Here is a 24,423-nt window from a genome sequence, read left to right as displayed (position 1 = left end):
CTCATCATCAGCTTAATAACAGTAAGTTTTAAGTTATTTACATTGATCATCTCATTTAAAACTCAAAACATTCCTTTGAGGTTGGTAATATATCATCCTAACTTTAAATGTGAAGGAACTGAGGCACAGAGATATCAAATACCCATCCAAGGTCACACAACTAATAAATGACAAGTTTCAAACCAGGTCTGACTCTCACATACCCTGCCACTATTTCAAAACTAAACATACATAATCACATGACTAATTATGAGGAAGCTAAATACTGTGCCATTTTGCTTAAATTAAATTCTTTTTATGCTGATGTTGTCCTGACCATGAAAGGAATTGAGAAGAACTTCACTCCTCTTTACACCCAGCAAGTCTATAACTGAAGAGGCATTAGTGCAACAAACTAAGGGAAGAGGTCTCTTTCAGGGGCCCAAGACCAGTCTCTTGATCTCCTGAGAGAAGGGCAGAAGCCCTCCAGGAATGCCCAGTCTCTGGCCACCGTGCCTGGGAGCTATAGCCCAACTCAGTCAGTCTCAGGAGGTCTAGAGTCACCCTTCAAGGGTGGCCAGGGAGGAAACTCTGTCCTAGAGTATTCCCTGATGCAGTAATTCTTCCCGCAAGTCCTGAATTTTTTTTACCTTGAATTGTATTGCTGAAACACCACCCCTTTGTTAAGAGGTTTACTGTGTGTTCAAATTTGAAAGAAAATATTTCTATGTAAATTAGTTTGGGTTCTGAAATGGAAAGACAGAATATAGGATTACAAATTAGGAATAATTTATATTATTTACTTAAAATATGACCTTCCTCTCTTTTAAGCTTTCAATATTCACTGCCCACAGTTTTGCATGGTACCTTCAAAATGAATCTTAAAAGGGTTGAGAGAAACTGTATATGATTTCCTTAAAAAATAAAAATTTGAAGACTTTGAACTTTTATAAAATCAAAAATACATAATGTATGCATAAATTAATAATTGTTATAGATACATTTGAAAATTTGAATGTATGTCCATTCACTAAATTAATAATAACAAATGGATTAATTAGGGAGAATTTTGTGGTCTTGTTTATAAAGGATAATCAATAACTCAGTAAGTCTTGTTATTATGCATACCTTCTGAGAGAAAGTGGGCCTCTTAAATACAGTATGATTTAAGAGGCCCACTTCCTTCTCATTATTTCCTTCCTGACAGCTATAATCAAGTCAGTGGAATACAGTTCAACATTCAGTTACCAACAAATGATCACAATTAGCAAAGAAAGGTAAACATAAGCCTCCTTAACAGATTTGCTAATTATTTTTCAGTTTGGGATTAATGTGCCAAATAAATACTGGATGATCACAGTTTAAGTTCATCAGTCAGTTTGTATAAATCAACAAGGGCAAGTATATTTTATCTTCTATTTGAAGCTCCAAACCAAGTATTTCTTGTTCTTGATTTTTTTTCTTGAATCTGATGTATGTTTTTACTTTATGAGGCAATCTGTCAGCTTTTACATCCTTTTAAAATATTAGGTATATCCACCGAGAATTCTTAGAAAAAGTAATGCTGAGGTTTAAAGGTAATGAAAGAAACAAACCACTGGTATGAGAATAAAATTGCCCACGTGAGCCTACTCTGCAATTGGTTGGTATTGCTAAACATTACCAAGTAAATTATTAGCATAATTAGCATCCATTTATCGAGGATCTTTACTAAATGCTTTATAACATACATATGTTTAATCCCTAAAACATATGTAAAGAGATAGTGCCTGCCTTTTAGAAATAAGGAAAGAGATTCCCCAGATGTTAATGGAGCTGGGATTTGAACCCATATCCCTGTTGTCAGGGGTGGGGTGGGGTTTGGGGTTAAGGGTTCTCTATGTATCTTCCTGTCCTTCCTTCTCACAGTGTTATTTCCTTGTTAGAATGTGCCTAATTAAAAGTACTTAATACTTTTCCTTTCTTCTAGATCACTAACCTTTAATCATTTCGGGATCACAGGACACTTTGAAGATCTACTCAAATCTAGGGACCCTCTTCCCCAGAAACAGACACAAACAGACACAAAGAGAGCCCGCAAATATCAGCATCACTGGATTTTTCACTTGCTTGCCTCCTTTACACTTCCCCTTCCTTTTTGGCCTCTGAAGTTTTTAAAGAATAAAGTAATGGTGCTAAGAAGCAGAATATTATCTTGTCCATATCCAAGAAAAGCCTTGCTCTACCCCTACTCCATAAGCCTCTTTAACAAATTTGCTAATTATTTACCCCTACTCCAACCCCTCCACCTACACCGTTGCCATCTCAGTACAGGGCATCACCGCACACCCAGCTCAGGGGGAATATCTTGGAATCATCCTTCTGTCTTCACTTTCATTCACTCTCACATTCAATTACTCCAGCCCTTCCTCAATGACCTAATGCCTATCCTATTCCAGGCATCAGACTTGTGAGCGAAACAATAATCCTTGCATTCATGGAGATTAAAATCTGATGGGGAGAACAAACAATATATTTAAATACTAAAGAAATAAACTACAGCATATTCTGGAAGATAATTAGTGGTCTGGGAAAAGAGAAACTATGCAGAAATTATGGGAAGATGGGGGGAGTAGAAGTGGGTTGCAATATTAAATAGGTGGTCAGAGTGGGAGAATATGGACATTTAGTACACACATGAGGGAGGAGTCAAACTTGTGGATATCTGGAGAAAGATATTTTGTTTATTTTCTTTCTTTCCATCTTGAATATAATCACTGCTGTATCCCAAGTAACTGTAACAATGCCTCATACATAGTAGTTGCTCAAAAAGTATTAGTAGACAAAATAAATGAATGAATTAAAATTTATCTTTCAAGCTAAAACTGAGAGTTAAGGCCACAATTGTAAATCTTACTCTAAACATAACAATATCTTTAATTAAATGATAATTTTAGAGCATAGAGAAAAGAAACTCAGTCACAATGGATTCACCTTTTGAAGGGAAGATTGAAAAGCAACTATGCATGAAAAATGATAATCATCTGCACTCCAACTCTAAAACAACCAAATAGGAATGGGTTTTACAAAACAAAGAAACAAATAGTAGATCCTATACCAAAACGAGCTTTAAAATTAGAAAGGATTCTTGAAATCTGGGGCCTCTCCATGCTAAGTGACTCACTAATAAGGCCGTCATGAGGTGCATTGTCTCTTGCCATGGAGACTTGGTAAGACAGATGCCACTAATCCAGAAGTACCATCTTCACCCCTGACTGCATTTCCTATTGCAGAGCTGCATTTCCAGAGCACTGACTGTGTACTGATGTCCTTGGATTTTAAAATAGCTTGCTTGTGGCTGGTTATCTCCGTTATTTACCTCTTGGTGCCCCTGAGTCTAAGGATATGGGTTGGGTTCTCAAAGACACCAAGAGGAGTTGACTCAGTTTTAGTTGGCCAGAAGCTACAGCTTTGACCTTGCCCACTGACCCGACATAGGCATATCCTCAATTATGCTAGTGGACAGAGTGTGTCTGTGCATCTGTGTGTGTGTGTTTCTGTGTGTGTGTGTGTGTGTGTGTGTGTGTGTGTTACTACCCCAGAAACGGCAACTCAAAGTACATGTTCCATGTTTAAGAAGGTTGCCAGCAGCTGTTGAGGATTGATTCACCCCTTATGCACAATTTAACATCAAACCAAGGTCTGGGACACATCTTTTTCCATTAGCATCTCTTAAAAATACTATTCAATCCTAAGAACGAATAAGTACTATCTGGACAGATGCCACACTAATTGGAAGGCTACCAGAAGGACATATTCTCCCTCCATTTTGTCCCCAGAAATTAGCACAATCTGGTAAAAGTCAGGAATATGAGCTCCCTGGATTCCACAGCATGTGACTTTATTGATGGTGGGCCTTACCACATTACAGGTAATGTGAGCTTCAGAACCTTCTTTCTCTCTGAATAGCCAGCAATGTCAGGGCAAAGCTGAAATCACTTCATCGTAACAGTTTGACCTCTGCAATACTGCACACCATTAAATTTTTAAGGGAGTTCATTGGGAAAGTCCTTTAATCCTTTAATAATTGAGTTGAGGGAAAGGGGCCAGTGATGGAGAGCATTTACCTGAGCTGATATTAACTAGGTTTGGCTACTAATGGCTTTCCAACAATCCCACTGTGTCCATGTTGCCATTTAAAAGAGTGCCTTTCATTTGGCCCTTGCTCTTAACTGTCAACAGGGAAATTGAAAAATAATACATCATTAAGTATTGCAATTTGTATTACAGTTCTCTACCCAAGTCTCCCTTCTAGCTCTATTGAGCGCAGTCCAAACTAAGGTCTAACAACCAGTTGACAAGTAGAAAAATCCATTCCATGAATTAGTTGGATGTCTATGATATCAAATAACCCGTCACTAATATATTTTCCACTGAATTTACTGGCCACAGAAGCAGAGCCATTGGAAAATACTTGGCTTCCTTGGTAGCACCAAGTTCAGTTCAATTCCCTTCTAAGCTCAGAGGTCTGGCCCCTTATGACCTTGTCACTGTTTCTTTTCTATGGTTATATGGATATGACAGCCCTAGACCTAGGGAAGTATTCCCACCTGACCATACACTGTTCTCCCTCTCCCTGTCAAAACAGTTAATTCTCCACCATTGCACACATCAGGCAGTTTGTGAGCATGTTCCACACCTCAGAGAGCTCAAGGTAAAGGCACTGCAATAAATGGGATCATCTCAAAGAGGTTAAATGATTTGCCCAGGCCCAGCCAGCCAAAGCAGAGGCAAAGACAGAATTAAAGCTCAAATATTCTGAAAACCCACTGTTATCCACTAGTCACCCTACTCTCCAGTCTAGGGAAGTAAACATATTAACCAACCAAGTGGACAACGCTACAAAACAGCAGTAGCTGGGTACAGACTGTGTCACTGCAGTCTGGTTAACAAGGAAGATGGTACCCACAGCCTGACCTCCCTTGCTTTGAGAGTCCTCCCAAGCATCACAGAAAGCGAAAGCTCTTCAACTGACAGGCATGCACATAGGCACAGCTGACTGGTTCCTGGCCTGAGGAGGCTTATAGACCTGTCTTGGGGAATTGGCCATGTGGTGGTATACTTCTGACAACATGCAATAGAGTTCTGCATGGATCAGGAGCAAAAACAAAAAGAGGTCAGGCCGGTGAGCTTCGCATTGAGATGACTGGTATCTGAAGAAGAAGGAAATGGGTGGGAGCCTCGCTCTACTGCCATTCCCAGGCCCATGACCCAGGAACGCATTGGCAAAGCAGCTCTGTGAGAAGCTCTCACCTACTGAGAGGCCTTGAGGAGTGATGGAAAGCAGACCCGCCTCTGCCAGCCCCTGTACTGCAGTGATCAGTTCCAACAAACCCACAGGGAAATGTACAAAAGAACAAAGGGAAGGAGTGGTTGGGAAGGAGCAAAGCAGGGGCAGAACCTGTGCCCCAGATGTGCCCCTCACCCTTCCCTAGGCTTCTCCTCTATCACATGGATGCCCCACTGTCCCTTCTGGATCTTCAACTTCCTTCCTTCCCTGGCTAAACTCACCTTAGCCATCAAGCAGGCTCAAAACTACCTCATCCCAAAGCATCTTCCCTTCATTCTATCTCTACCCCAATTGGTATCTTTGCCCCCCCATCTTTTTCTCACTACCCATCTTCTTGAAAGAGTGGCCACATCACTCCCCCTATTTCTTCAAATTCTTTTTACTATATAGCCTTTATATGGTATAAAATGCTGTCCTGTACCCTCTATGCCTCTAGCAAACCTAGTTTGTTTGGTTTTTTGAGACAGGGTCTTGCTCTGTTGCCCAGGTTAGAGTGTAGTGGTGATGGTTCATTGCAGCCTCAAACTCCTGAGCAAAAGCCATCCTCCTGCCTCAGCCTCCCGAGTACGTGGGACTGCAGACATGTGCCACCACACCTGGCTAATGTTTTTGTTTTTATTTTTTTAGAGGTGGGGTCTCACTGCTGGTCTCAAACTCCTGGACTCAAATGATCCACCCACCTCAGCCTCCCAAAGTGCTGGGATTACAGGCATGAGCCACTGTACCTGGCCAAAACTACTCTTGGTAAGGGCAAACAGGAAGCACTACTTCTTGAAATTCCCTACTACTGCCCTGCCTTCCAGAACTCCACTCACTCTGATGTTCTCCCCTGCCTCTGTGTCATCTCATTACAGAATCTCCCAAAGCTCTTTGAATTCTGGTGTTCCCCCACAGAGTCAACCTTTGCTCTCTTTTCATGTAGTACACCCTTGGGCATTCCCCCCTTTTCATATTTATGTGACAATGTATCCCAAAGCTTTGTGCCCTGGCTAGTTTCCAGATCTTCTTTCACAACTGCCTCCTGGACATCTCCACCTGACTGTCCCACCAGTAACTTAGCATAGCATGTTCACAGTTATCTCATTATCTGCTTCTGCCTGTCTCCTGCTCACTTCTTAAATTCCCTCTATCAGGTACTGATGTAACAGTCCACCTTGTCCCTTCTGGATCATCTTCAAATCTTCTCTCTTTATCACCCCTTTCCTCAGTCAAAAGTCATGATGTTCAACTTATCCTACGTCGGGAATATTTTCTAGGTCATGTTTGTCCTCTTCATTCCCAACGTCTCACCTTAATTCATATCCTTATTATCTCTTGTCTAGACTATAGCAACAACTATCTAAGTGGTCTCTGCCAGTCTCTACCCACACTCCTACCAGTGCCCCAGTTTGCCACCAGAATTACCTTTCCAGAAAATAAATATGGCCACAATATTTCATGCTTAGAAATCCCTGCTGGCTGCCTACTAACCACAGTATGAAACTGAATGTTCTTTGCATGTTACACAACACTCATAGCGACTTGGCATGATTTTGCAGTCCACAACCAGCCATACCCTAAATGCTCTTGATGTTGTGGCACCACCATGTCCATGACCAGTGACCACAGTGACTAGCACACTTTCTTTTCCGGGCTCCATCCATTTGCACATGTTTCTTCTTCCACTTGGAATTCTCCCATCATCTCCTCTTTTCCTACACTCCCACTCATCCTCCAAGAGCCAGTTAACATGTCACCTTTTCCATGAAGCTTTTTAAACAACCCCAAGCAAGTCACGTAATTAATTTATCTATTCAACTAACATGCATTCACTAAATACTATGCAAGATTATGGAGATGTAGGGATTATAAAACAAAACCAAAACAAGAAGTGTCTTCCTTCATAGAGCTTATGGTCTAGTGACATAGACAGACAATAAACCAAATATATATATATATATATATATATATATATATTTCAAATTGTAATATGTGCCTTGAAGATGATGAATAGCACATAGTAATACAGAACCAAGGAATTTAGATAACCTGGTTTTCTATCCCTGTGGCCATGCCTTTCTTAAAATAATGTTATTCTTTTTTCAAAGCATCTGCTTAATTTACATGTCTAAACAGTCTCTGCTAGACCTTAGTACATGAGTGATTTGTTTTATTCATTTTTACATACCTGACACATACAGGAATTTAATACGAATGTTTGATGATTAAATGAATGAATGAGTGATTTAATTAATGAACCAACTGTTTATAAGAGTCTGTTTAACTCTAAATTAGAAAATTCCACATGCAACTAGGTAAAGTACATTCCAGTTGGTCATGTGTTACCTGAAATCTCTAGTTTCATTAAATACCAGTTTGCAAACATTAAATTCAGACACATATTTCATCTCTCCAAAATGGACTAGAACTAGTTTTAAGAGAATAAAATTTCAGCAATGGTGAGAGAAATAATACAATACAGGAATACTCAGTTTCCTTAAAAACTGGGATTCCATTATCACTTTTTGATCCAGCTAGGCCAAGTAACAAACAAGAGGGATGTCAACAGTTCTGGAAATCAGCCTCCATTGGGGGCACAGTGGGATCTTTTCTAGCTAAGGCTGAGACTTGTTTGAAAATACAACACAGTTCAGAAGAAAACTTGGAAAGGGGTTATGCAAGGAGTGGATGGACAGCTGCCGGCTGGTCCCGATGGAAGTTATGCTGGAAGCTCCGGATATGATATTCAACAGTTCTGCTGCCAAATGTGCAGACAAGCTCCCAGGACAAAAGTCACCAATAGCAAACCCTGGGAGCTGGAGAGAAAGAAAATGGATTCTGCTTGCCCTTTTGTCCTTCTTCTGGGGGCTGGGGGGAAGAAGAGCTATGCTATATGCTAGAGGGGCAATAGAGATCAATGGGGTTGGTGTGGGATAGCAAAGGATGGGCTAGGACAGCTTTGTGTGTGTGAAGGAGTTTGACAAACAAGAGCAGTGACTGTATATGAGCTGATTTCTCATACACACAAAGAGGCAATCCCCAAATCCTAAAAACTTCCTTTAAAACCACAGAATACTATAAACAGCTGACCATCGGGAGGCTGCCTGAAAGCTCAAGTATCTAGCAGGTGGGGACTTGTTTTCCAAGAGCTGGTTCAACAGGACAAACTGAGAATTGTGATCTCACTGGGGTGTGAACACCAGAATTCAAGCAGCAGATGGTGTGATTTAGTGGAAAGGCCATTGGACCAGGAGTTAGAGGCTGGGGACAGCATCCCAGTTTCCTCTTCCCCAACAGCGTGACCTTGGGCAAGTTGTTAACTTCCCTGAGCCTTTATTTCCTCAGCTATAAAATGTAAGAGGAGAAAACTGAAAACCTCTCCTTACCTAACTTTTAAAACTGTTGTGAGGATCAATAGAGATAATATATGTGAAGGTTCTTTGAAAATTGAAAAGGACACATTTTTTCAGCAAATCATTTTACAGCATTTTCTATGAGCCAAGCATTGATCTGCATGCATTTCAAATATTAAACAAAAGTGAACCTTTGAGTTTGGTACTATCATTATCCCTGTTTTAGAGAGAAGAAATGGGCACAGAACAAGTAAGACCCTTGCCCATGGTAACACAGCTAAGGAACAGCGGGACAAGGATTTGATCCCAGATACTCTGGTTCTTAAGTCTATGCTCTTAACAACTACACTGTCTTGGCTTATCATACACAGCTTCTAAAACTGTGTATAAGCTTTTACTCATATATAAATAATAATAATAATAATCATAATAACACCCAATCCTGTAGAGTACTCTACACTTTACCAAAAGGCCTTTCAGGTTAATTATCTTCTTTAATTCTCTCAATAACTTGATGAGGTCATTATTCTTACATTCTATTGTATAGATGAGAAAACCATGGCTTGGACGCCTGTTGACAATAGGACATGCATTTCAAATTACTTTTTCAGTAATGGAGAGAGCTATGCAGTGTCCAAACCACTCATACCCACCTGTCTATCCCCTTCCAGCTATGAATATGGGTTTTTGAAATGGAAGATCCCAACCAAAGACAAAGCATAAAGAAAATAAAACCCATAAGAAAAAAAGTGGTTGCATAATACTGGCCAGCCATTCATATAGATAAACAGGGAAGCCTCCTACAAAGTGTTATCTGCACAAAATTATGTCCTCCACTAGTGGTTCCAGTCTAGAGCCTAAAATTCTACCCTAAGATAGTCATTCCTTTGACTGAACACCCTTCCAGTTAAAAAGTATCTTCAGAAGAATAGAACATTATCTTGTCCATCCCAATGTGAATTATTTCATAACATTCTCACAATTTGACAGCTAGCTAAGAGCCAACTCTAGCCTGCACACAAAGTAATATGAACCATAAAAGGTCACAAGATGGGTTCAGAGCATGAGACAAGCAAGAAGGCACAGCCAAGCTGAGATTCTGAAAGTGGGGCTTAGGAAAACAAGTGCTGTGGTTGAATCCAGAAATTCAAGGTGCACAGAGCTCCAGGGAAAAGAGGAGTGCAATCAAAACTCCAGCCAAAAAGAGGAGAGAGGAGTCTCCTGGGATGTTCTTCCCTTCTGGGTTTCCAGAGTCTACCTCATGGCACTGCCAACTGGTTTTCATCTCTGAAGAGCTATGCCTGCATCCCTGTGAAGACGGTGGCTGTCATTACCAGAGAATACATGCACAGTAGGAATTCCTGCCACAATGTGAGGAGGAGCAAGAGGAGAAAGAGTGAGGCGGTAACCAATAGCAGGGGAGGAAACTCTAGATGGTTATGTTTAAAAGGATTTGTTCCACTGTCAAAACCAGAAAGCTCTCCCCAAGAGCCAGCTTTAGAGAAGGAAGCCTGCAATGACAGAGAGGAGGCAGGATGTTATTAAGCAAGCTCTTTGGAAAGGAGGCTGAAATAAAGGAAGAAATATTAGGCAAAAGGCAGGTGTGTCCATGAAAATCCACCTCTGGACTGTGATGAACCAGGAATGCCTGGGGGATGCGCAGAAACTAGGCTCTAGTGTTTCTCAAAGGCTCCTAAAGCCACCCTGATTCTCTAGGACAAGGACAGCTCTTTAAATCCAGGCCATCAGAGCACTTGCCCATTCCTGATTCTCTCCAGTGACTGGATAGGACCCAGTGACTGCCAAGCTTGTGAAACTGCAAAACTGCAAAAACTAACACCTTCTCCTCTCAACTGCCCATTCCCTTTTCAGGGCCCCATGCTCAGGAGAGACATCAACCTCTCCCCACCCTGGAGCTGGGGGCCCCAGGCCAAGCTGGCATCAGCTCCCACTCAGGCTCAGGCTGTCGGGTGCTCAAACAAAGACATATTTGGACCCTCCTGCAGAGACAGGGGGCCTATTTCTGGGCCCAGGGGGAGCTGGCCTTAATCTGCTGCACAATGAATGACAACAATGCTAAGAATGAAAATATGGTTTGGGGGGATAGTCCCCAGGAGCCCAACATTTTGGTATTTAAAGGAACTTTAATGAGCTTAAGAGGCTAATCTGGAGTTCAGGAGGGGGTGTTTTGTTTTGTTTCGAAAAGTCCTTTTAAAGATTCCTGAGGCTTGATAGGGAGGAGGCAACAGAATTGTGAGTCAAGGCGTGGCTGCTGTGCAACTGAAGGGGTGGGATGGAATTAGAGAGGAAGCTGCTCCAAAGAGCTCTTCTCATAGCAGCAGTAGAACCTGGTGCTAAGAGATGAAGGATGCTTCTTTCCAGGCAGGAGAAGTGTGATGTTCAGAGAAGCAGCCAAGAGTTGAAAATGAGTGATGTGTTTACATCCTACTGATTGCTAGCCAGGCTTCTGGCCAAATGACTCTCCTGGTTTATTGGTGACAGTATCAGACTCAGGCACTTGGCACTTCTCTCACCCACCAAAACACACCCACCTGTAGTAGCAGGACATAATCCAGCATCTACTAAGGTGCCAGGCACAGTCAGAAAGGTTTTCAGAGGCCCATAAATGGTTACCCAAAGAGTAATGGACGTGAGGTTATGCATACCTGAGAGTTACGCTACTCACCGTCTATTTGCCTGAGCCCCACCCAACTGAGTGGTCACATGACTGTTATTTTGTGCCTCTAAAGGCTAATTAGGCCAGGTGCAGTAGCTCATGCCTATAATCCCAGCACTTTGGGAGGCTAAGGTGGGAGGATCGCTTTGAGGCCAATAGTTCGAGACCAGCTGGAGCAACATAGCAAGACTCTGTCTCTACTAAATAAATAAATGGCTAATTAGAAAATCAAAACAGCACTAACAGTCCACAAAAATGGTCTGGGCAAAAAATGAGGCAGTTGATGAAATAGAGTTTAAGCAACATCTGATGGATGGTTGAAAGAGTCAAGTTAATAGAATTCTACAGGGTATAGGGGAGGGAGAAGGGGACAGAGGCAGATGTGAAGTCCAGATACAGCATGTGGTCCATTTCCAGCAAAGGTGGACACTTAAGATATTTTTAATACGATGGAGTTCAATCAGACCTGTAGGATAAGGCACTCCAATCCATAGTGGCCAGACAGCTCTCAGAGATAGGCAGATCTATCTATCACTCTATTATACAACAACAGTAATAAAACACAGATCGATCTGTTGGTGCAAGGAGACGTTGGAGGCCCAGAGAGTCAGAAAAGCCAGACATATTTGCTGTTATCCAAAAATAGGATCCCCAAACTGGAATCTTGAAAGGCTGGAAGAGATCAAACTCTTTCATGTGACTTCAGTTAGAGGACTAGGAAAAGCACAGTCCACTTTGTATTTTTAGTTGTTATGACATTATGGTGCAATAATGGGGAATCTGGCAATCGTTTCATTAAATTCTAGCTAATCTGTGCATGGCAGCAAGGCGACAAGCTCTACAGATGATTTGGTTGCCTTGGTTCACCACTGTAAGAACAGCACCGAGGTAGGCTTTCAAAATCCTTTTTTAACTACCCAGATGGGGCTATTTGTGACAGGACCAAGTATACCCACAGGGTAGGAAACTGATGAAGGGCCGCAGTTTTCTTCCTTACACCATGTCTTCACTAATACTTCAGGGTTTCTGCTGCATTCCAGTTGCATCTGCTGTCTAATGCCAAAAGAAACTTAATCCCTATCCTAAGTCTCATTTTATTTATTTTCAGTAGTGTGAAAACAAACATGTAGCAAGATTACAGTGTTTACACCTCCTTTTTAGCCGATATAGCTCTAATCCTCCCGTTAATTAACACCAGGGCCATAGCAATTTTATTAATTTCATCTTGGTTAAAAATATAGACAGATAATTGTGCTTTACTAAAATAACAATTTGACATTTGGGGCGTGTTTGCTTCACTTTAGCAAGACGGTTGGCCAGATTTTATTTAATATATGACAAGGAGACACAAAGCTGCAGTCGACATTGGTCAATGATAACGTAACTAATTTTAGTTGTGATAAAATGACTAAAACACCTCATATCATGCTAGTCAAAGGAGACTAAGGAGAAAATGTTAATCCTATGGGGTATCAAGACAAAGTCTCCCTCTCTTTCAGAAAACAGGCCCTTCTAAGGGGGCACAAAGGGGAAAAAAGGCATCTTTTCTCTGTCCTCTCTGATATTTGCTCCAGAACCTTTTCTACACTTTGCTCTCAAAATTAGCAACTTCCCCAAACCAAATCTGAAAAGGCCACTGGCAGTGACTGTCCTAATGTTCCTAAGAGACTTACTGAAGAAAAACATATAGAGTATTCCTAAGAGGAAGCCTCAGGCACGCTGGAAATAGGGCTGAGCCCTCCCACATAGGAGCCTTTCTGCTTCTATGCAGAGGGTGGGAGAGACACACCTCACCCCATCCCTATATCTCACCCTCCAAGTGGCTTATATGGGAACTTCTCTCTGAAGATGTGAAAGAGCATTTACAAATCCATGTCAGAAAAATCTTTATAAAAAAGAAAGAAAGAAAATTGAAAAACACTGAAGTAGAGCTAAGGTTTCAGAGTTAGGGCAGAAATTATTTTTAAATCTTTCTCTGTGGATGTGATTGCACTTTTTTCTTCATAATTCATTTTCCAGTGTTGTATAACTGTACTTAATAACCAAGATCATAACATTCAGTATTGGTTATTTTGAACTTCATAAAATTCAACAATGACATTTTGTAAAATGCATTTATTCTAAGATGCTTTAGTAAATTTCTGATCATATCATGAGTATTTTAAACCTTTGTCGACTTTCTCCCTTCTAAACACTATGACCCAAATAATTTCTTTGACCATAAAAGAAAAATTAGCTGATAATGAAATAGTTGGAATTGTTGTCATTAGAGAAACAGCTCCTGCTCACTCTCTCCAAAAACCTTCCCAGAATTAAAACGCAACAATCAAGAGGCTTCCCTGAAATTAGTAATGGTCTTTTGATTAATACAAATGTTATAAATAAGAAAAATGAAAACAAAAAGCAAGAGAACAATGAATGATCAGGAAAGTTATTCACACTAAAATCTGAATATCAAAAGCTATTTCCTAGCCAGGTAGGTGTAATATGTAAAACCAGACTGAATAAATAACTTTTAAAAATGTGTTCCATTTATGTAAGGATCAAAAGAATCCCATAAGCCTACTGTAAAAAGGAATGTTCATATCTAGTATTTTAATTCCCAGAATACTATTAATATCTACTCCTGCTATCTAATTTTATTTCAAAATTTTAAGTCTTAGATTCCAAGAAAGTCTTACCCAGGGACCAATATATATAAAAAGAGAAAACACCTCTGAGCAAAGAATGTTTCCAATCACCCTCCAAAATTAAAAAGAGAGAAAAAGAGAGAGAGATTAAGTGCCTGCACAAACACAGCCATGGCCCATGGACGGTGCTTATGCCGAGCTAAGCCCCCTGCAATTTAACACAGACATCAGTTTGTTGCCTAGCTGTGTTTGATTTTTATATTCCTGAAATTTTATTGTGCCAGGAGTAGGGACAACAAAAGATAAAGTAAGGCAAAAATGTAACAATTGCCTCTGTCATTTCATCTGTGGGCTCCTTTCATGAGTAACTGCATGCCCAATTTTGATCTCCAAGTAATGTCACAGTAATAAAACCAAACTGACTCCTCCTCACACACACACACTTCCTCCACTACCTTGATAAAATGCAGAATTAGTTCATTACTGATGCTAATGGATATCATTACCTAAGTCGTTTTCACCACAGGGCTGCCAATCAGCGGGTCCAAAGAAAGATGCAGAGAAAGCTCTAAGTGTGACAGCCACTTTCCCCTTTTTCAGTCCCTTTCTTTGGAAAATTGGTCTTCTCCAAAAGAAAGGGAAGAAAACATCCACTGGCTCTCTGAGGAAAGGTTTCCCAAGGCCTGTGATTTGCTGACATGCGGGGAGTTATGATGTTATGAGAACAGCCCTGATGACAGCAATACTATCCCACACTGCTCCTAGGATGTCCAGAGCAATCCAAGCGATCATGATAAACTTCATATGTGAGGGCAGAGGGCTCCGCCTGACCCACAGAGCCAGGCACATGAAAGAAACAATAAAAACTTGATTTAACTGTGGGATCCCTTCTAGAGGGCTTAATTATCTATTGTATTACCACATTCCCGTTATTCAGCAGTCTCTTCTGTCTCAGACTGAAGTCCAACTGCAGTATTTGTTTGGAACAAATTCAGGGAAAACTCCAAACTAACCAGATCATAGAGGACTCAGTTAAATAGGGAACAACAGTTATATAAATAGAAGTCCCCTAGGCTGGAAAATATTTTGATTGTCTGCTAACTTTCAGGAACGTTGAAGACAGTTGAATCCACTTTTAAAACATCTACACCTATGGCATCCTCATGTTTCATATGACATGGTACAGATTCATCAATTGTGTAAATGTTGTCATCCCACGAAGCTAGCAATTTTTCCATGTTGACATGTCATAACAATTATAGCCTTCAGTTCTTAATTTCTATACATTAGTAAATCAGTGTTCTACACTCTCACCTTAAATGCTTACTTTTTTGGTAATCAGAAGATAAATTATTCCTAACGGCATCGCAGTATATGAGAAAAATACTTAATAAAATGTCCTGAAGTCTTCCGATGCACAGTTGTGTGTGCAAGACGTCACTGTCAATTCTATTTTTTTAATTAGAAAAACTTGGTGTTTGACATTGTGAAGGTGTAATAGCTAGTTGAGAGAATGAAATTTTAACTTTTTAACCGGTTGCCTAACACCATAAAGAGACAGCTAATAATTCAAATGCAAAACTGCCCAACAGCAAGAAATGCACATACAGATGGCTAAGATAAATGTGATAAACTTGCTTTGTTAATATTATGCCTATGATTGACACTGAAAACTGTGCATTCACTATATATTCTTTCATTTAAATGTGTAGAAATAGCATTTCAATTTCATGAATTTTGGAAACCAAGGCACTGCCTGCATATTCATTTTTTATTAAGTGCTCCCTAATTTACCATCAACATTGTCCTACCACTTAACTTTCACCTCAATTTCTTCCCATTTACTTTGTTTGGGCCTCAAATTTTTCAAAGATCCACCAAAAAAAAAAAAAAAAAAAAAAGCAAAGCTATTTTTACAAATGTATTTTTTAAAGAGGAAAATGTCCTTTGTAATTGCTTCAGGACTATTGTCTACAATTGAGTTGTATTCCCTCTGGAGGATAAATATCTGGCCATTCCAGATAGCTTCTGTGCAATATCTAGTCCTACACTCTAAATGGAAGAAGCCCTTGAGAAATACTTGACGGCAAGGACAACACAGATGGAAAAAGTGTTGAGCTATAAGCCTCCTGAAGGCAGGCTCTGAGACTTTTTCTCATTGTCCTCTCCTCATCTAGCCTAGCGTCTTGCATATAGAAGCTCCATAAAAGCTTACTGAATAAAGAAGTTCGTCCTGAGCCTATTTTTTTTTTTACAAAACAAACAAACAAACAAAAATCTCTCTCCTTTTTCTCCTACAGATACCAACACGCAGACTAAAACCATTAAGATTATCAAATATATTAAAACCCTATTTTATTGGAAAAAGAATATAATTGGGATGGAGGATAGAGAAACAAAAAAAGGAAATTTAAAAAGGAATAAATTAATCTAACAAGCAACTGATGGGCTAAGCACAGGCCAGTACTGCTATGATGCCATGAGCTAAAGAGGACAAAAACCTCAATTCTGGAAATCTATGGTTCTAAAAATATTTTTAAAATAAAATTAAAATCCTTCACTGAAATGTCAGCACCTCTCTGAACAATGTAGCTCACATCCCTCTGTAAAATCTTCTTGGTTCTGGCTAACAGCTGGCAAGTTGATCCCTGCAATTTTCCCTTTGCAGAAATAGCTTTGTGAGGAGAGAACTGACCCTCCTGGGCTAATAAGCCCAAACCGCGCCAAACCTGGAGGGCTGAAATGGAAGGGACATTGTTGTGTTAAGTACTTTACAACAACTGTTTCTTCTCCTCTTGACACAGCCTGACTTCCTTAAAGAAGATTTGACTGGCCAGACAGCTGTGTTGACCCTTAAGCCTTCTTTGATTCGTGATTTTTTTTTTTAACAAACAGAATAGAAATTCACAACCCAAATCCTTTCCTAAGCCCCAATACTTGTGAATTTGCTAGTGTTGTGCCTGAAGGATGTGGACATTTCAGTAATCTATAAGCAGAAAGTTAAAGATTGGGTCTACACAAAACCAAAACCCTTCGATGAAAAGCGAGAGAGAAAAAAGCGAGCAATCAGCCAGAAGCTTTATTCAAAGGTGATACTTGAAGTTATGTGGGCTAAATCTATTTAACTACCTAAAAATTACACTTTTCACTCAGACAACATGTCAATAAACAGACAACCAAGAATACACAGTCACATCTTCTTTCAAAAATGTTATCCATAATGATCACTTCATAGGTTGTCATAGGGAGTTTTCACTTCTTTATATATTTCTGTATTGTCCAGCTCATCCAAAATCCAGCACACGTTTCTTTTAGTTCTGAAAAAAGCCAAGCTATTATCTTTTCAAAACGACAAAAGAAAATGCCTAGTACTCTCTCCACATGGGGTTAAAATTCGAGAATTTTAGGGCAAAAAAGCGGACTGGCAGAAACAATTTTTTTGTGTGGTCACAGGGTCTAATCACTTTGTCAAGTTTTTAAACTTGCATAGCCCCAAACAACAATAATAAATAAACTTCTATTTATTCTCAGTGCTTTTTGTTATACAGAGACTTCTCCCGTTCAGCCCCTCTCACTGTGTTTTTAATAACATGATAGAACTGCTTTTCACGCACGCTAACCCTCCTTTGATTATCTTCATGTAATGCTGTCCCTTTCATTCACCAGTGACAAATGCAGAATTCTGCGCGTGCACGCGCGCGTCCACACAGTCAACCTACACCAGTCCTAATGCACAAAAACAGAGACGTCTGGATCAGCCACTTTTCTTCAATCATCTCCAAAGCCCTGCAAAGCCAATACCCTTATTAATTAAACATTTCGCAAGGAAAAAACCGTTCCCTCTCCTTACACCTCCTAAGCTCCTCCCGGCACGCCCGGAGAGAATAAGGAAGTTCTTCTACCTCCCACTTTCTGGCTTCATCCAGGCTTTAGTGTTATAAAAATCCAGTTTCGAAATATGCACTTTCTTAAATTCCTGCCTCCCAGTTCTCCTCTGAACATACCAGAACGTTCATGTGGACAGGAGGGAACTGAACCTGCTCGGTGGCAGAAGAGCGTACCCACACCTGAACTAGGGTGGAGGCACAGGTTGAAGGAGAGGGCTTCAGTTCAGGCCCCAACTACTGTCCTAAAAGCCCCTGCATCCGAGGGTTCTGCAGAAAACCAGGAAGGCGACAGTGAAAGGGCGAACGGGCTGTGCGCTTAGCTCCGAATGGCAGCAGCGCCATTTCCGAGCCCAAACTGTCCGGACTCCGGCGAACAAACCCGAGCGGGAAACGCGCACAGGGCACAGGGGACAGAAGCTGCGGGGTCAATACAGTCTCACCGCACGGCACAGGCGCGAAGCTGGAGCGGACACCTGGGTAACATGGGGTGAGAACCAGCAAGGAGACACGGGGTCACTGGCAACCCGCAGGGCATCCCGGTAAAAGAGGGAGACCAAACTTGAGGGATTCCAAGGCTAACAAAGAGTGGCCTCTGGGAATGGCCGAGTCAGAGAAAGGGGCCTGGGAGGACCAGAAAGCAGGCGAGCAGACCGTGGAGGACAGCCATTGCGCGCACTTCTGCGGGACTCGGGCCACTGTTGCGCGCACCCGCGCGGATCTCTGCCCTACCACCTTCCCGTGAGGGGCAATGTACACGACTGCGCTGAAGGGAAGTTCTGTTCGCTGGGCGTGTCTCTTGGGCCTTCCAGAAAAGGACTAGGGTAAAGGAGGACAAAGTCCTCGACGCACACTGATGCCAGTGCGCGGGGAGCGCTGCGGGGGTGCGGCCACTTACTTCTCGTAGTCATACTTGCAGTACAGCTTCTTGTCCCGGTAGAAGCAGGTGGTCTCCAGGGGCTCTTTGCAGGAGGCGCACTGCACGCACTGCTCATGCCAGAAGCTGTCGTTGAGCCGCAGCAGAAACCTGTCCAAGATGACCCGCTGACAGCCCTCGCAGACAGACTTGGGGCTCACCGCTCTGCCTGTAGCCACAACAGACGTTGCGGGTGAGCAGCCGGGGCAGGTAGACCATGCCAAACCTGGCCGGGACCCGCTCCTGATCCCTTCACATCCACGGATTCCCCTAGCGCCCCCCACCCCAGGGAACCCCTGCTAATCAACCAAGCTGAAACCTGGAAAAAATCAAGCCAAGTGGCGTTTCTAATAAACGGAGACTATGTGAGAAGGTTTAATTCCAAGCGGGGGAGGGTACAGAAATCAATAATTGGCCTTTAATTAACAAACATACCCAGGTATGCTCGCAAACGTGTGCACATCCTGTAAGATTAAATTACATACAAATTTGTGCTCTCAGGTTTATTACGTCGTAATTAATTATTAAATCACTATGCCTGTCTCTACTGACTGTTTTAAAAACTGAGAATGCATAAGAACAATTTGGATTTTTCTTTGTTAAAACGCAGAGTTCTGTTCTATTTTTTGAGGGGAAACAAAATTTTCTCTTTTCTTCCTAAAAAGTCCTGGGGGTACAGAAAAATACCATCTCACTCCGAAGCAAACCTAATATTATTCAAACCGATGAACCCCAAACTGCTGCGTCTTGACTGGCATGCAAATTGCACATGGGTTTTTCATAACTAAGAAACGTCAAAACAGAGGGAGGGAAAAAAATAGCGGAAGAAGCAAGCCGCTGAGTGTCCCGGCCGGGATTCCCGATGCCAGGCGCGTTCGGCAGCAGTGCTTGAGGGCGAAACGGGCCTCAAAGTGGCTCAGCGGAGGCAGGAAATCCACTCTTTGCTACCCCTTGGACTTTGTGTTTTGTTCCTTTAGTTTGCGGGGGGCGGAGAGGTGATTCAGGTGGCGACGCTTGGCCACCTATATTGACACTTTTCACAGCTATTTAAAGAAGGCCTTGTCCCCCAGCAACAACACTCTTGCGCTTGTCCCCCCAGTACCAACACTCTTGAGCTCCCCATTTCCCGGCTGCACTCTTCTCATTCTCCCCTTCCGAGAGGCCCGGCCACCGGCTCGGGAGTTGGGCCGGTCGCTTTGGGAGCGGATGAGGAAGGTTAGGAGAAGCAGGGAGATAGATCCCAATTTTACAATTCTATTTTCTTTCGGTAGGGTCTCGGCGTCCTGGGCCACGTTGAGAGCGAACGTGGGCCGGGCGGAGGACACAGAGCAAAAAGCGACGCCCGCTGTATACATAAATCCGCACCCGCTGCCCGCCCGGGTACTGCCTGCTCTGGCCTCCGCTCTCTTCCGAGGCTGGGCAAGTCCAAAAGTTCCCGAAAGGGGGGTTCAAAGAGGGGCGCTCAGTGCACGTGATTTCGTTTCATCTAGGGTGTTGGGGGTGGGGAGATTCCTCACTGGATTTGGTTTCTCCAGCAGAACTGTCTCATCCTCCACATTCATGCCGCTCTAGCGGTTCCGAGTGAAAGAGGCAAGAGGTTTAAAGGACAGAAGGAAAACTCCCTCCTGCTAAAAATAAATAAAATAAAATAAAATAAGATAAAATAAAATAAAATACGGACTTCCCAAACTTGAAAAGCTCCAAGGGCAGAGTGGGTGGGGGAGCCGTAACCAGAATCTCTGGCTTCAGCTCTGCAAGACCGTGTGTGGACACTCTTCCGGGGTCCTTGACTCGCTGCTCCTCCTCTGTCGCTGCAAAGGAGTTGTGAGGGGGGACCCACAGGACCCGACATCCAGCTCCAGTTAATTAACGCGGAGCCTAGGGCCCAGCCGCGCGGTCTAATCCCCGCGCTGCGTTGCCTACTGGCCCAGAAAAGTCTCTCTCGGCCTTGCCCATGGCTGGAATTGGGGCTGGAGTTGGTGGGGGAGAGAAGCCTCCTCGAACTTGGGCGCTCCAGGCCTCGGGTCTCGGATGCTATTGCCTCTAGGCCGCGAGAAGAGGGCGGCATTTATGAGACGTCGATCAGCTCCGAGATTAAAAATCCAGCCCTGGGTATTTTTAATCACTTGCCACTCAGACGCCTGCGAACAAGCTCGCCCGCCCCTCGCGGCTTTGGGGAATTCGGTGCCCAGTGCGTGAGGCCTGGGGCGGCTTGTTGGATTTATTTGGGTAGGGACGACCCACAAGCACTGACGGACAGATAGTGATGGGGCTCAATTTAGTGCATGAAGAGGGGCGCTAGCTTCCCTATCGCGGACCAGGTCCCAGAGAGCGGGGCTCCAGAGCTCAGCGCCAAGCGGAAAGAGAGTGCGCCCGGGACGCACGGCCTGAACACTCACCCAGCAGCGAGGAGAAGGAGGCGGAGGTGTCGATCGCGCTTTGGAAGTTCTCCTCCATCTTTAGGCCGTCCAGCATGTTCGGGCCGGGCCGGGAGGACCTGTAGAGGAGAAGAAACGATGCGTCTGACGTCCGTGTCCGCTGGGACTCGGCGCCAGCAGCCACCGCACTCCTGGGAAAGAACTGAGGGAGTGTCCAGGGCGACCAGAATCAGCCAGGAGGATAGAGTCCAGCCAAGAGAATGTAGGGTGGGAGGAGAGATCAGTCACAGCGAACTGCTCTGACTGATCTGATTTCACTTGAAGTCAACACGTTATGTACTTAGGCCTCCGCCCCCCAACTGCGTTTCTCCTTCTCCTGCCCCCCTCACCCCCACCTACATCCCTTGCCCCAGGTGTTCCATCCCGAATCCGACTCCGCCCCAACCTATACGAAGGTGGGCCCTCGGGACGTCTCTGCAGGAACGCAGCTACTGGAGTATGATGGGTATATAAAGAGTGGGTACCCTCCCTCGAGCGACCGGGTACAGGCACGCGGGACGATGGTGTTTGCAATCCAGCGTCCCAGCCGCCCCGTTGCGGCCCTCACCTGCCCCAGGTCGAGAAGGGGCACTGTAAGGGACCCGGAGGGCGTCCCGCCCGCTTCTGGACTCCTGGCGCTGCGCTCTGCTGGGGTGCGCGCAGGAGCCGGTGTGCGGGGCGCGCGGGGAGGTCCTCCCGCCAGTCGGCCAGCCGGGAATGTCTGCAGAAGCAAAAGAGTCGCCTCGGGGAGGAGCCCCGGCTGGCCCGGCTCACTCTTGGATGCATTTCAAGTCAACTTTCAGAAACACGCCCGCCCGAGCCACAGCCTAGGCACGGGCAGCCTTACTTACCTGGTAGGCGAGCTCTCTCCCAGTGACTGGAGCAGAGAGAAGTTGCGGAGCGCTGCTGGAAGCTTCTGCCCGGGAAGGCGTCGCCCCCGAGACTGCAGCCGGAGGAGCCGCCCTCGGCTTCGGAGCGCCGGGGAGGGAGCCGGAGCGAACGCCGGCCCCTGGCTCTGCTCCTCGGCGCGCCCAGGCTGGGCCGGGACGTGGTCGGGAGCTGCCGGCCTTCCCGGGACGTCCTACCAGCCCGCGTCGCTCCTCAGCGGGAGGAGAGGGCCAGTTGCTTCTCCAAGGCTAGGAGGGAAGGCAGAGACCCAGGGTCCTGGGTGCGAGTCGGCCCTGCTTCGCCGGGGCGGATCCTGCAGCTTCTGACAGGGGCCGCGGCGCTGCGTGCGCGGCGGCGGAGAGGGGGTGGGGTGCGCTGGGCGGGGGGCTGGCAGCGCGTCCCGTGGCGGGGCCGTGGTGCTCCCTTTCCCAGCCTGACTGCGCGGCCACCACACGGCCGCTGCCCTCTGAGCCCCTCCGCCTCTGGGAGCTCTCGGACACGCTAAGTTTCCTCCCCTCCACGTGTAACTGTTACCTCGGGGCGCTCTGGCCCGGTCGCCCCCCAGTGCCCCTCACCCTGACTGGGCCTTTGCGGAGATGTCGGCGCCTCCTGGGCAGCGGTGCCGCCACGAGGATTCCCCCGCCGCTCTCCAACTGCTGCTATAAAAGCGCTACAATCCTTACCCGGGCCCCGGGAAGCGCTGAGAAGCTGTTTAGCGCCATTAGATGTGGGCCCAGCAGCTCCTAGCTCCTCAAACCCCTCATCACCCGAGGGCTCACGCCAGTTTCCAACTTCCTTTAAGGTCGAACCATATTCACTGATGGGGCGTACAGAGGCCATCGGACTCACGGCCTAAGAATCATGCTCTTGGGAGACACTAGGTGGGATCTGCCCCCCAGATGATGAACTTGCAATGACACTCAACAGGAAATCAGGTAAAGGGACATTGTTAGGGGAACAAAGTATCTGGGGAGAAATGTGAATTATCTGCACCTCCTAACTTTAATTTACAATAACAGACCTTTAGCCCCCTCCAGAGCAGGAATAAGGCCTTATCCGTCTGTATAGCCCAGGAGGTAAGCATGTTGTGTGACCCCAAGTGGATGCTCAATAAATAAATTACAATGCTGGCTAGCGTTTATCATTTATTTTGTGCCAGCTTTGTTACACAGTCACCTCATTTAATCTTTACAACAACCCCCATGAAGTGGAGACAATTGTTGTCCCAATCTTACAGTTGAGGGAAATGGAAGGGAATTCATGGAATCCGAGTCCCATCATCTGAATACCATGGGAAGGTTCAGTTCAATTCAGTGTGATTCTCTGGGGCACCTTCAGTTCCTAAACTGAACTGAACTGAGATGAAATTGGCAGGCCGTTTGACATGGTGAACTCAAGCAGAGGCGAGGCCACATAGCCAGGGTTTTTCTATTACCTCCTCCAAAGACAGAGCCACTTCTTTATTCCTAAAGAAAAAGTGCTGGCAGCAACTTGCTCTAATGTGCTTAGGAGCAGCGACCCCACTAAGCACTAAGAAAGCCATTCTAAGTGCTTTCTGCCAGCAGGCACAAGCCAAACACTGAATATGACTCCAGAAGAACGAGGGGAAATGGCAAAGAGGCTAATACATTATATTTGAATGCTGCTTTACAGGCATTTTCACATACATGATTTTGCTTGATCTTTACAGCAAACCTGTGAGGTAGGCAGAACAGTTTTATCTTTTGTTTCAGATGAATCTTTGGAGCTTAGCACGGCTGGGAGATTTCCCTGATGTTGCCCAGATGGCTAGTGGCATGTCTCCTAACACCTGACCTCTGTCCTTTCTGTCACCCCAGGTAGAGCAGGGTGTAAAAAAAATACAGACTACAAGTATTATTAGGATAATATGTGAAATAGAAGTTAAGCAAGAAAAAAATGGAATAGGGCAGATACAACCATAAGGAATATTTTTATGTAAATACCCGGCAGAGTTTTGGTTTCACTAAAGGTCTTATATGAAATATATGAAATACATTTTAACTAGTGGTAAGACTGTTCCTTTTAGTGAATATCCTGAAAGTAGATAGATTGTCATTTGACCTGAAACTCAAATCTTTCAAACAATTCTTACATCCACCCACAAGGCCACTCGATTAGTGTAGATCACACAGGTTTTTGGTGAGAATGTCTCCCCAGCCATTGGGCACTTCAGGATGGGGACGGTGCCTCAAAAATCACATCATAAGTCATATCACTTTTAGTGCAGACCTAGACACATATAATTGATGAACAAATGCCTTTTACTTGGTTGAGGAATGAGTAGAACTCTCACTACAGTCAGAAGGCACTGCAGTGAAGGGTCAGGAATCAAAGGACCTCAGTTCCATTC

The 24,423-nt window shown here is 44.1% G+C and overlaps 1 protein-coding gene across 2 annotated transcripts in view; it reads right to left on the bottom strand.

The window, feature by feature from the left end:
- LMX1A (LIM homeobox transcription factor 1 alpha) overlaps positions 1-22,376 on the bottom strand; it is a 157,142-nt gene extending 134,766 nt beyond the window's left edge. Inside the window, exons 1-3 of one of the 2 annotated variants that reach the window (XM_057302253.2) lie at positions 22,016-22,376; positions 21,147-21,244; positions 18,730-18,916 (exon numbers count right to left, since the gene is read on the bottom strand). In XM_057302253.2, the coding sequence (XP_057158236.1) occupies positions 18,730-18,916; positions 21,147-21,222 (263 nt within the window). In that variant the 5' untranslated portion in view covers positions 21,223-21,244; positions 22,016-22,376. Of the gene's footprint in view, positions 1-18,729; positions 18,917-21,146; positions 21,675-22,015 lie in introns of those variants that run through there. The other variant, XM_003824581.4, reaches the window with a different exon arrangement.
- Positions 22,377-24,423: the final 2,047 nt, after the last annotated feature.

Source organism: Pan paniscus, chromosome 1 (assembly GCF_029289425.2).
Source record: "Pan paniscus chromosome 1, NHGRI_mPanPan1-v2.0_pri, whole genome shotgun sequence".
In the NCBI taxonomy this organism is placed as follows: domain Eukaryota; kingdom Metazoa; phylum Chordata; class Mammalia; order Primates; family Hominidae; genus Pan; species Pan paniscus.
This window is presented reverse-complemented; position numbering and strand designations above follow the sequence as displayed.